General features: G+C 46.7%; 3 protein-coding genes across 3 annotated transcripts; 1 reads left to right on the top strand and 2 right to left on the bottom strand.

Annotated features, from left to right (window-relative positions):
- Nucleotides 1–965: 965 nt before the first annotated feature.
- Nucleotides 966–3022, bottom strand: LOC120109077 (NAC domain-containing protein 90). Its single transcript, XM_039122812.3, has 3 exons — nt 2589–3022; nt 1991–2286; nt 966–1910 (listed from the first exon to the last, which is right to left on the bottom strand). The coding sequence occupies exons 1-3, from the start codon at nt 2740–2742 to the stop codon at nt 1635–1637; spliced, it is 726 nt and encodes a 241-aa protein (XP_038978740.3). The 5' UTR covers nt 2743–3022; the 3' UTR covers nt 966–1634.
- Nucleotides 3023–5006: 1984 nt separating this feature from the next.
- LOC103718883 (transcription factor DIVARICATA-like) lies at nt 5007–6404 on the bottom strand. The gene is made up of 2 exons (XM_008807883.6): nt 6015–6404; nt 5007–5450 (listed from the first exon to the last, which is right to left on the bottom strand). Exons 1-2 carry the CDS (start codon nt 6368–6370, stop codon nt 5264–5266), a joined length of 543 nt encoding a protein of 180 aa, XP_008806105.4. The 5' UTR covers nt 6371–6404; the 3' UTR covers nt 5007–5263.
- Nucleotides 6405–11383: 4979 nt separating this feature from the next.
- Nucleotides 11384–12625, top strand: LOC149751522 (uncharacterized). The gene has a single exon (XM_089926609.1). It carries the CDS (start codon nt 11384–11386, stop codon nt 12623–12625), a length of 1242 nt encoding a protein of 413 aa, XP_089782735.1.
- Nucleotides 12626–13250: the final 625 nt, after the last annotated feature.

Consider the following 13250-nt stretch of genomic DNA (forward strand, 5'->3'; position numbering starts at 1 on the left):
CCGGCGCCGGGGAGCCCGGCCACCGATTTTCTTGCAGGACTTACGCCCCCCAGGAGGACGCCACCCGCCGGCACGCCATCGACCACCGCTCCTACGGCGGACTTGCACCCCTCCAGGAGGACGCCACCAGCCGGCGCACGGTCATCCACCGTCCCTGCGGCGGAGCCCCTCCTTCCCCTGGCTTCGTGACGGCCCCCGGGTCCAATTTCCAGCAACAGTGACCACAAGGCCGCACTAGCCCCTGCGGTTGAGGGCATGCAGCCACATTTAACCCCTATAGCGTAAGTCATGGGTCACATTTAATCCTGTGGTATAGGTCATGTAATCAAATCCCGGATCTATAATATAGTCAAGTTGAGAGCTAGATGATATATACATATGTATGTGTACACACACACACACACACATAAGCCAAACATTCTTTTCTTTCATGGTACCACTCTGAATTTTACTGCTTGATCCAATAATATAAATACAATACAATTTATACATAATGAGTGAGAAATCATGCAGTTAACTGACAATAATGCAATCATAAATCAAATTCATATAATTACAGAAATTTTGCATACAACTAAATTTGGAATCATACTAAAAATTTGCATAACATTGAATATAGAATATTTTACAAATAATTTCAATAAATACTACAAAGTGTAACATATTACTCATTTTGTAGATACCCACAATTAGGTCATCTAATCGCTTTATATACAAGGATGCTTTAGCATCTAAAACCCCCCAAAGTTGAATACATGAATTGAAAGAAGCATAATTTACATTCTTGACAAAATAACAATCAGCAAAGTTTCAACAAATTAGAGCTACGTTAACATTTGAAAATAATTTCCAAAAGTTCTCCAAAGTTTTGAAAAATCAAATTATTAAAATAACAGTCTGATACATGAATTTACTGCTGTTCTAACAGGCTACTGCTCTTGCTCTGTTCTCCTCCATAGCCTCCCCCCCCCCCCCTGGGGCTTAGCTTTAAGAGAGAGGAGAGAGAGTAAGTGAAATAGTGTGTGGCTTTATGATAAACTGTTCAAGCTCTTTGGGCCGGGGTTTCCCAAAATCCTTATAGACTTTGGTTGAGCTCTTGGGGCCCGATTTGCTCCTGCGAGTCCAAATCATAAACTGTTCAAGCCCAAGGCTTGCATGACCCCAGTTGCTCATGGCTCATTCACCCACTTGAAACGAGCTTTTGTCTCGCCACCCTGTGTGATGTACCACTTGACGAGGTGGAATTTTACTCCATGAGATCCATACAAATAGGTGAAAGCAACTTGACACTTTGAAACGCGTCATGGGTGACGATTGACTGATGACGATGAGATGAACGCGGTGCCGAATAATTCCACCATTAGTCAATAGAAGAAAACTAATCAAACCCAAGTTTGGCCTGTCGGCCATACGACTAGAGTTGCTCTAAGCATTATATATCTCTCCTCTTCAAACTTTTTTTTTCCTTCTCTTTTTCATATTCTTTTTTCCTACCCTTTCTCTCCTTATAATTAGTGATGCCAAGTTATAAGAAATCAATATCTATTTTTTGAATTAATCAATAAAAAAATAAATTAATTATGGAGGGAGAGAGAGAGAGAGAGAGAGAGAGCTTGAACTCTCTCTCTCTCTCTTCAAGCCCAATCCAACAAGTCCCAATCATTGTCCTCAATTCCGTTGGGATCATTGGTTCTTCGATGATGCATCGGGCGGCTGCAGACATCGTCTTCGCGCGAGGAGCTACCCTCAGACCTGGCTCTCTTGGCCATGAATCTTGTCTCCATGGAGGGCAACGCTTCAGGCGTTCTTCGACTCTCGCTTGCTGTAATCGCGACGGGAGGACGCCGATCGAATGCTCTGATGATCTCCGATCTTGTATAGACTCGACACAAGCTAAATTCGCCTCGTTGCTACACAATCAAACAATACAAGATCGCTATAAAAAGAAGCAGATGATAAACTAAAGGTTTCAAAGAGTCGGAATTATTACCTTTGATATTTCAGTTGACATAGTGGTGGCTGCATCTTCTTTAAATGCCCGATACTCGTTCATCTTCCATATGGTTTTGGTTCCTGTGGGAGCTCTTCCTTGGTAAAAGACCATGGTCTTCTTCACACCGATGACACGGTTGGCGGAGGAGTAGACGAGGCTAGGGGAGCCGGTGGCCTTCCAGTACCCGGAAGGTGTGGTTCGAGTCGGTCTACCCCCATGAGCTTCCCTCTCTTGCCTTGGGCAGAAGAAGAACCATTGCTCGGAGTCTCGAATGCATGGCTCTCCTGAAATCTCTGCATGCAGTGATTATTTATTGGAAGTCAGTTTATGATTCAGATATGATAATAGTGTTGGAAAGTACTTCAAAGAGCTAGAGACTTGATGTGAAGGTGAAGGAGAAAGAAATTAAGCATATACATAGATTCACAAATTATTAAAATTAAAGCAACCGACTGAAGATCAAGGTGACGAGTCGGATATAGAACTACCCAAGGATGTGAATATTTTTATTCTTGGTTTCTCTGCTAAAAGCGAATAAGGCTGAAATAGAAAAAAGAGTGAGAAGAAAATGAACTAGTACAAAATGAGTGCTTACGAGGGAGCTGCCATGGATCGAAGCAGTACACATCGGCGACGGGGATGACTCGTTCCATGTCCTCTCTCCTGCTGTTGAGCTTGTTGCGAAGGTAAAAACTCAATAATTCTTCTTCTGTTGGGTAGAAACGATAGCCTGGTGCAAGATTATTCATTTCCCTGCTTCTTTTCCTTATCTATCAACCTTTTTGGATCTTGGAAGATGTTGCTGATTGCCCCCCTCTCTCTATGGAGCTTCTATTTAGTTGTGGAAGCTTGCAAGTTGAAGGAAAGGTGTGCTTCTATATGTGTAAGTTGGTGTAAAGTGCATATATATATATATATATATATATATATATATATATAGCAAGGCTTTAGATTGGGGGGAGAGAAAAGAGCAGTGGGGTGGTGTGGGGCTGATTGAGACTGCTTCTGTGGAAATTTCCAAGAGCGTGGTGGGACTTGTGGAAAACTAGGGGAAAGGAGGACTCAGTCATTCCCCGCTCCGTTCCCTTTCACATAAAACGATTAGCTAGAAAAAAAATACTGTTCCTGGACTGGTGACCAAAGGCAAGACTCAAGCCACCAAGGTAGTAGCCTGGTGGTAAGGGGGCGATAATTCCGCCCAAGTTGCCCGGGTTCGAAACGCACGGGCGTCGATTAAATTAGGGGACCGGATGCCCCACGCTCGGCTGGCTTGTTGGCGGTTATGCTTTCCTTCTACTTGTACCAAGGTGGCACTGGGGTGACGTACCCACACGTGAGGCGGTGAACCCAGTGGGGTGAGCCCACGGGTCGGGGAAGGCACGCGAAACCTGCGACCTGTATCGAACATTCCTTAGTGGAAGGGGGGCTCAGTAATGGGGCTGCTACGCGGGTGGGCTGGTCCCTCCTCCTCCCCTCCTATTCTTTTACCAAAAAAAAAAAAAAAAAAAAGGCAAGACTCAACCCTTACCACAGATCTTGTACCCTGCTCCCCTGATCCATGCCAGAATAGGCAACATGGATGGCTGCAGCCTCAATACGAGTCAAGAATGACAAACGAAGAGAAATTTTTGCATGAGAGTTCAATCAAAATTGATGCAATCAAGGGTATAGTTGGTTGGGAAGAGTTAAGACTCTGAAATGCAAATGAAAATGAGTGACTTTTGCTCCAGCCATTTGGTTGGAGAGAGTTTCATTTCCATTCTGATTCTAAAGGAGAGTGGATATACCCCAATCCTCTAAAATCAAATTTCTTCTCTTTCCGAGTATTCAAATTACATTCCGATTTTGATTGCGGTTACGAACCAAATATGCCAGAGGATATAGCTATTTCGATTCCCACCAATTTATTTCGATTCCGATTTTCGTTGCGAACCAAACACGTGCATATATTAAATATTCTCCTAAATTAAGATATAAGGATGACAATCAAACATCTGATCAAAAAAGTCATACCCCGCACCCAGCACCCGGATCTGGCATGCGACACAGCCACACACTCCCTAAAAAAGAGTTCTAAAGAATATGTAAGGCCTACAAATATATTATAACCTCAATATCATTGAACAATAATAATCTCACTTCATACCAAACAACTAAGTTGGTCCAATTACCAAAATTTGATTATCCAATCGGTATCAGTGATGCTCTATCTAATCATTCCCTCCACCTGTGATCTCAACTTTAGCCATGTACTATACAACCTGCAATTCTGAAAAAAAACAGAAGTAATATCTGGGTGCTTGGATTGATTGGATCTAGTTAGTCTAACAAGTCAACTCAAGAGTCAGGCTGCACTATAGTATAGATACCTCAATAAAGATTGTAATTCAAACGTGCTCAGTAATTGCTGTGATGGGGGCTGACACGCCGCCTGATGACTATGGACTGGAGCCTTTCACCAGAGCCGACCAAAAGTCATTGAAAGACGCCCTTATCTAGTCCAACAATTCTAGAGAGAGACAATCCAAGTAGAGAGAGAAACAAGAGAGTGAAGAGAGAGAAAAGTAGAGAGAGAGAGAGAGGAGAGAAAGCCTTTTTCCTCTTCTCAACATAGGGGAGACTCTCCCTCCCCCTCTTCTTCTCAAACAAAGCCATGGAAGAGTCGATGGACAGTGGCCTACAACAGCCTCAGGCGGTTGGCAGCAGCGGCAGCTGCAACGGCCTAATGTCCAGCCTCCAGTATATTTAAGTATATTTTTGTTTAAGATAAGATTTTGTATTTAAGTATATTTTTGTTTAGATAAATATCGATTATAAAATTCTAAGAACTTAAAAATTTAAATTAAATATTCTAAACCAACAATATTTACATGCGCTGGAACCGATCGGCGTCTCAACTTCCATGCATGTCTCCATTCATCTCGCTGATGTGAACATGGCGAAGTAAAAATATGTCAGCATTTCATAGCAGGAACATATGGTACAGCAGTGAACAGTGACCAACCAGAAGTTAGGAGAACCCATCGCAAATATCATACCACAATAATCAAAATGTAGCACAAGAAACAGGCTTCATTGCCAAAACCAATCCATTAAGGTTCCACTAGAAGGGAATCACATGCAGAAATAAGATAAATCCTATGATACTGGATGGATGTTATTCTTTCAAGCTATATATATATATATATATATATAGCGAGAGAATATAGCTAAGCCTTAAAAATAAAAAAAAAGAGAGAATGAAAGAGATTGGCTTGCTATATGATCTTTTCAAGGATTCGTGATGTCATGGATGCTCTTTCTCTTAGACTCTTTATTGCTAGCATTAGGGCCCTGGCGGATGAAGTATTTCTGAGCATGGCTGGCCACTTGAGTTGGCGTTCTTGTTTTCACCGCCCACCTCGAAATGTTCCTCCAATCACCCCTCCCAAACTTGGCCAGCCCGTCCAAAAACAACCTGCAAGAGCCAACCAAATAAACCCAAAACATTGTACCAAAAAAAAAAAAAAAAAACCCCAAACAAAACAAATGAAATAAACCAAAGAGAAAACAAATCAGAGTCCCTGTCACAATCTCCGCAACCCAGCTCCCTCCCATGAATCCTATGGGAACGGACCATGGTCCCAATACCGCCCGGTGTTCCCAACTTCCCACCGTTTGCGGTCAAAACCGATGTAACAAATCAGTTGGCGGCGACGGTATTGCGACCGAGGACGGTTCCAATCCCGTACCACAAAATTTCTCAACCCGAAGTACGGTTCCAGTCCAGCTCCGAGAACCAGCGGATATTTCGCCGCCGCCGACGCCCGGCATGGTTGAACGTAACCCCTTCAGGAGTCGTGTTCCCCTGCATCACCTACCCCCACCCCTCCCCAGAACCGAAATTACACCCAAAAAAACGAGCACCCAGGTCAACACCCTCTCACAAACCCTCGGGGGTCGACGAATTTGGGGCCTACGTGGCACTCGTGCGGGTGCGCTAAAATTGAGAAGAAAAGTGATTGAAGTTTGGAATTCTCACCGGTGCTCCTCTTCCGTCCAGGGGATCCCCCGGCGGCGCTCCTCGCCGCGGCCCCGGCCGAAGGAGGTCTGGCGACGGCGGCCGTCGGAGGTCCCAGGGGCGTCGGAGCTCTCGCCCGCGTCGTCGTCGTCGGCGTCGGCGTCGTCCCATTGCGAGGGCGTCTCCACCTCCCCGCGCTCGATCATCTCGAGATCGTTTACCAGCAGCCGGTAGCGTTCCCACACCTCCCCCGGGCTCCTCCCGGGAACCTGCGCCGCGATCAGCAACCACCGATTCGGTGCTCCCTCCGGAATCGCCACCAGCGCCCTCTCGAATGCCTTGTCCTCCTCCCGCGTCCACCGGCGGAAGAACTCCATCACATCAAAGGCAAATCCAAATCCTCCGTTGAGAGAGAGATTTAAAGATGCGGCGTAATTAAAAAAAAGTGCAATGAACCCCCCCTCCCAACCACGTTTAACACCTTTCCCGACACGTTGGACCAGATAAGCACCACCCACGGCGGCACACGTGTCCACAATACAATCGGGCGGTTGGGAGTGTATCTAAGAGGGGATTTATTCGGATTCGGGGATTGATACATGGGCGTATTAAGTATAGACTCATAGTCTCAGCTACATTATACCTTCTCCTCTCAGCTACATTATACCTTCTCCTCTTTGTGTTTGCTTCTTGGGTGCCCCCACCCCCCGGCTATCTCAAGGTGAGTTTTGATGGTAGTGTAGCATTAGAGGGCAGGTCCGGCGGGGTTGGATTTGTCATCAGAGATCATCTTGGACGGCTGGTAGTGGCGGGTGGCCGATATACGCCTGGACTCACAGTAGTGGGAGCTGAGCTACGGGCAGCTTGGGAGGGTGTGTCCTATGCGAGGCGGGTGCTTGGCGCTAGGCGGGTGCACCTCGAGGGGGATTCCTCTATAGTGATCGACTGGATTCAGGGTGCGGACAGATATGGTGATGGACATCCTCTCATTCGGGAGACCCGCAGGATGGCCCTGGAGATGGACGACTTCGAGGCAGTACATGTGTTCCGGGAGGCGAACAGTATGGCAGACTGGGTCGCCTCTTACGTTGCACGACATTCAGGGGACTTTTGTTGGACTTCCACGGCAGGGCTCCCGCCCCCACTGTATTTTTTGCTTTCTTCTGATATGGCAAGGTGTACTCACGTTAGAGTTATATGAAATTGCCGTTTTCACCAAAAAAAAAAAAAAAAAGTCTTTGAAAGTTAAGACACTAGAACTTACACTATCAGTCCTTCGCCTTATCTTTTTTCCAGCTATTAGATGCTAGTGGCATGCTTGTGCACAAGCAAAAACCTATTAGGGGACGCCCACACCATCCATATCCTTGCAGTAGGGGATTTCCCAGCCAACAATGAGGTAAAGAGATTTTTTAGGACAAATCTTGTGTTTTCTAGAAAGTTCCAAATTTTTTTATATGGTCTAAATATCTTAGCATATAGGGATTTCTAGATATACGATACCTAATGAGTGGGACGCCGATATATATTTGGCATAAACTTGGTAAGTAATATTTTTTTTTTTACGAACCAAATGAGTTCTTAGTGATCTTTCATTTTTTGCTTCCAACTCCCTACGTGTCCTTTGCCCCTCACTTTTCTTTATCCTTCTGCTTTTTTCTCCTACCAACCCTTGCTAATGATGTTAACTGACATCTAATCCTCTACATAATATGTATATATATATGAGCCTCCTTATTGGGCTAATGTGTACCTAATAGTTTGTAGGTGCACACCTATTATCTTGTTAATATACATCTTTTGATTTATTAATGTGCACATCAATCAGAAGTAATACATAGTTTTATCTTAGTAATATGCAATAAATGACTAAGTAATACACACTAAGCTTCTTTGAGATATCATCAGTGGCAATTTAATATTGGATATCTCCTTGAGGACTCCAACAAGTTCAACTAGTTAGCAATAGCACCATCATTGCAGGATGAGGATAATGATGCTAAGATCTGGGCCGGATTTGGATGGGCTCTTAGAAAATGCAAGATGGATGGACCAATATGCCTAATTCTTAACAGAATTTTCAGTCTACTTCTATAGGAATATCTAAACAAGCCCTTAAAATCCTAGAAATACCATCCCATAGAAAAAGCAAGTGTCCAGGTGATGATTTAGCACAATACAAGGATTAAAGGCTATTCCTTATCTTTTTTTGGATGAGAAAGACCAAGACTTTTCATACATGAAAATTATGCTTTTGAGATGGTCTCATCTATAGACCATATATATTATGTGTATCTTGTAATGTCCGGGCCCAATACAGACTGGGCCCAATACTGTAGGGCCCAGTTTGAGGGTATTGGGCCAGGGTGGAGGGTTAGCAGGCCCAGAAAGAACAGGCTCCCATCTTCCCCGAGGGCTGAAAAGACAGGATCACAGATGGCCAACGGAAAGACCCCCACAGGCATGCACCACGCGAGAACCCGCCACCTCCCTCCTCCTCGGCAGCTGGGCCTTGAGCTGGCCTGAGGAGAAGGGGCAGCTGGTGGCTCCCGGAGCAGTGAGGAAGGAGAGAACGCCACCTCTCCTTTGGGGTCAAGTCATAAGCCCTGTATTTAAAACCCCTAAGATTTGCTAACCCGAATTGAATGTACCCTCCCTAAACCTCTAACCCTCTGGATCTACTGCACCAGAGAGCCAAGCCTTGGAGCTGGAGGCGGAAGGGACCCTGCAGCCCTAGGAGAGGAAGGAGGGAGTTTGCCGAGAAGGAATTACTGCCCAACTCCAGTCAACCGAATCAAGGTAAGGCTCTGTAAGTAGGTCTCTAGGCAAGGACAGGGTGGAGATACCCCTCTGTGGGGTATTCTCCCCTCTGTTTTACTAATGAAACAGAGGGGAGGAGACTGGCACAGAGAGGAGGAGACCGGCACGGGAGAGAAAAAATAGGAGGAGGGCCACGGGACGGACCCATGGACTGCGGGCCGGACCAACAGGCCGCGGGCCGGCCTGAGAAAGGCCCAAGCCCAGGCCCAACTGCCACCCGGGCCGAGCCCAACCGGACTCGGCCTGCGGGTGACAGTCGCGGCCGCCGCCGCCCTGGGCTGAGGGGCAGCCTAGGGGGGGCGCCGGGTCTGGCCGTGCCGGCGACAGACGCGGCCCCAAGGCCGTCAGCCTCAGCCCCCGCCTCTCCGCCGGCGAAGAGATGGCGGCGCGGCTCCCACACACGCACAAAAAAAAAAAAGAGAGAGAGGGATAAGTACTTACCTCGGACCACGGCCTTACCTCGCCGTGGTCGGAGCCGGTAAAGACCCCGGAGGAAATCCGGCGTCGGTCCCTCTCGGCTTTTCCCCTCTTCTCCGGCGTCACTTCGGAGAAGGGGAGAAAGGGGACCGGCCTCCCCCGCCGTTGCCCCGAGAAGGGAGCACCACTCCGGCCGGTCGGAGGGCGCTTCATCTCCCCCGGCCGCCTGCAAAAAAAAAAAAACGGGAGAAGACGGGAGGCGGAAGGGAACCGGAGGAAGGGGAAGATGGAGAGGCACGGGCGAAGAAGGGAGGGGAGGCCGAAGCCTCTGGAAGCTCCCAGAAAGGAGAAAGAAGAAAAAAAAAAAAGGGGGGGGGGGGGGGAGGGCCTTAACGGGTCTGCCAAGCGGGTCGGATCCGAGTCCGGATCCGAAATCTGTTAGGCCCAGATAATTTAAATGAGCTGGGTTAAATCCAAGTGGACCCAAATTCTAAATTGGGCTAACCTTAATTTAGGTTAAGCACAAGTTCAGTTGGATCCGCATCCAATTCAAATTAAATTAATTTACTGGACTCGGGCTGGCCTTAGACCGAACCCAAAGCTGGACCCACTCTAATTAAGCTAAGTGCAGAGGACCTAATTGGTCCCTGCAGGCCAATTAAACTGGAATATAAGCCCAGTTAAATTGGGCTAAGTCTGGACAGGCCCAAACTGCAAATTGGGTCAAATCCGAACTGGATTAAGCCTAGATAGACTTGGGTCCGAACCCAATTAAGCTGGGTTAGTTCCAACAGACCCAATTGAGTATAGATCAGGCCCAATTTAAGCCCAATTACATTGGCAGAAAGCCAAATTGGCTAGAAAAAGGGTGGACCTAACCACAAACCCGACCCAACCCTTTCATAAAAGGCCCAATTAGGCTTTGTAAACCCAAAATTTGCTTTAATTAAACCCAAAAGCTTCAAGTTGGGTGAATTGAACTGGGCTAAAATCCTTGGTTGGGATACAAACTAGTCCATAGTAAGATGAACGAAATTTATGTTAATCAGAGGATAATGTGGGCCTTGCAATGTGATTTAGGAATCAAGGACCCGTCGTCCGGACCCAAGGAATTGGAATACTACTTATAGTAAGTAACCTGTTCTAATCTTGTTATGGATCATGTCATGTTATTAATGTTTCCTAAGCATTTATTTCATGCATGATATGTTACAATGCATAAGTAACTTACATGATCTCAGAAGCTATGGCTATGTATCCAACATGATGATGCTGATATTTTAATCGTGCATGTAAGTTTATAAAGTCTTAGCTAGCCAAGAGGCATTATAATGGGCTCAAAGATGCTACTGATCGAATGCAACTGAGCTGGCCTTGCTAGTGGCCGAGAATAACTTCGCTGGCCTTGCTAGTGGCCGAGAATGACTAGCTGGCCCCGCCAGTGGCCGAATGGACTTCGCAGTAGCATCCGAGAGAATGGACCACGGCATGCCGGGGGCACGGTTTCATATGCATATATTATGAAAATTTTGTGATTTGCACTACTGCTTTGTTTAAATTGCATACATATTATGCCATGATGATTATTAGATAAACATGCATGTCAGCTTCTCAAACCCTGATTTACATGTTTAGCCTACTGGTTGATCCGGTAGGATTATGCAGGATTACTTACTGAGCCGTGTAGCTCACATCTGTTTATGCTTCGTTTTCTTTCAGATCCTCACCAGTGATCGCCATCAGATATGTTTTTATTTTGTTACAGAGCTTCGTTATTTTTGGAGAAGCTTATATGCTTTTGTACATTTGAATAGCATAGAAGTTCTGTATTTTTGGTTTCAAACTTGAAGGTTGTACTGCAAAACTTTTAATATATATATAAGTTTGAATCCTTTTGGCTACCTGTTACCCCTGTATGAGGCTGCGTGCTACTGTGGGCGATAGTCGGCAATAGCACGGCCGTGTCACGGATCCGGATCCGGGGCGTGACATCTAGTGGTATCAGAGCCTTAGGTTAAACAATAGAATAACCATAAAATGCCTGAGGAAAGGGGTAGTTAAGAATGTCACCGTCATGGAAAATATTATAATATGCTAGTCTATCATAATCTCACTTTAAAAATTTTTGACTGCTAGGCGATCATTAGAGAGGCATGGACGACGACCGGAGACCACCCTCCCCGGAGCCCAGCGAGCGGTCAGCTTCCCCGGATACTCCACAGTCTGCAGCGGGTCAGGTAGGCCTAGCCGGAGTATATCAGCTCATGGCACAAGTGCTGCAACAACAACAGATGATGCAGCTGGCCGCTATGCCATCAGCAGACTCCTGCTATGAGAGGTTCCGCCGATTGAACCCCCCGACCTTTGAGGGTGAGTCTGACCCCATGGCGGCAGAAACATGGATCCGGGAGATGGAGAAGATGTTCCGAGCCCTCCACTTTCCTGATGAGGTGACAGTCCGACTGGCGACCTCTATGCTGACAGGAAACGCTGAATACTGGTGGACGGCCATGGAGACGGCTTATGCCATTGACGGACTCACCTGGAGGGACTTTAAGAGGATGTTTTACAACCAATACTTTCCGGACTCAGTCCACCAGGCGAAGCTGAATGAATTGTTGACGCTGACCCAGACTGACCAGATGTCCGTTCTGGAGTACGCCAATAAATTTAACGAGCTGGGACGATTTTGCCCCCAGTTCATGGAGGAGGAGAGGAGCAAGGTAAACCGGTTTGAGCAAGGATTGAGGTACGGGATTCGGTCCCGAATATCCTCCCATCTGTTCTCAAGTTACAAGGATGTACTGGACCGAGCCTTGAAGGTTGAGGCTGACCTGATACGGTCCGGGAGAGAGAGGGAGGACCTGAAGAGGACTCGGTCGTCAGGAGCACCGAGTAGTGGGTCCAGGGGCAACAAGGGATCTGTACCCAAGAAGAAACCGAGCAGAAGTTGCCCCACTTGTGGCAAAAACCACAGCGGTACCTGCCTGAGGAAGACCGGGGCTTGTTATTCTTGCGGGCAGACAGGACACATCGCCCGCGACTGCCCTAGCCGAAAAAGGGATGAGCCCAGGCATACTGCACCGGAGGACCAGAGATCGAGGGGTAACCCTCGGGTTTTCGCACTGACCCATCAGGATGCCAGTGCTAGCGATCAGGTGGTGACAGGTACACTTCCAGTCAACTCAGCCCCTGCCCTCATTCTATTTGATTCTGGTTCTATGCATTCTTTCGTGTCAGTTAACTTTTCCAGACAATTACATAGCATACCTGAGAAATTAGTGGAACCATGGCATGTTGCTACACCCCTTCAAGAAACCAAAATTGTTGACACTATATATAGAGATTGCATAATTCAGATAGGGGAAAAAGAATTGGAGACAAATCTTCTATAGCTTGACATGCAAGACTTTGATATTATCTTGGGCATGGCCTGGATGTCACAGTATCCCGCCCACATTGATTGTTACCATAAAAGAGTGGTATTTCGGATACCTGGGAAGCAAGAATTCTTCTTTCAGGGTGACATACCCCTTCAAGGTGCTCCTACACTGCACTTCATTTCCGCTTTGAAAGCTGGAAAGGCTCTGAAAAAGGGGTGTATGGCTTATCTGGCCTGTGTAAAGAATGCTCAGAAAGAGACCAAACTGGAAGACATTCCAGTAGTTAGAGAATATCCGGATGTCTTTTCGGAGGAATTACCGGAATTACCCCCAGACCGAGAGATCGAATTTGCTATCGACCTCGCACCAGGAGAGGGGCCAGTTTCCAAGGCTCCTTATCGGATGGCCCCTGCTGAGTTAAAGAAATTGAAGATACAACTGCAAGAACTCCTGGACAAAAAGTTTATCCAGCCTAGTGCGTCGCCATGGGGAGCTCCTGTCCTGTTTGTGAAAAAGAAAGACGGGAGTATGCGGCTATGCATCGATTACCGGGAATTGAACAAGATAACCATAAAGAACAAATATCCCCTACCCCGGATCGATGACTTGTTCGACCAGCTGCAGGGCGCCCAAGTCT

The sequence above is a fragment of the Phoenix dactylifera genome, chromosome 12 (genome assembly GCF_051530095.1).
Source record: "Phoenix dactylifera cultivar Ajwa chromosome 12, Ajwa_hap1_PhDact_Kaust_v1.1, whole genome shotgun sequence".
In the NCBI taxonomy this organism is placed as follows: Eukaryota; Viridiplantae; Streptophyta; class Magnoliopsida; order Arecales; family Arecaceae; genus Phoenix; species Phoenix dactylifera.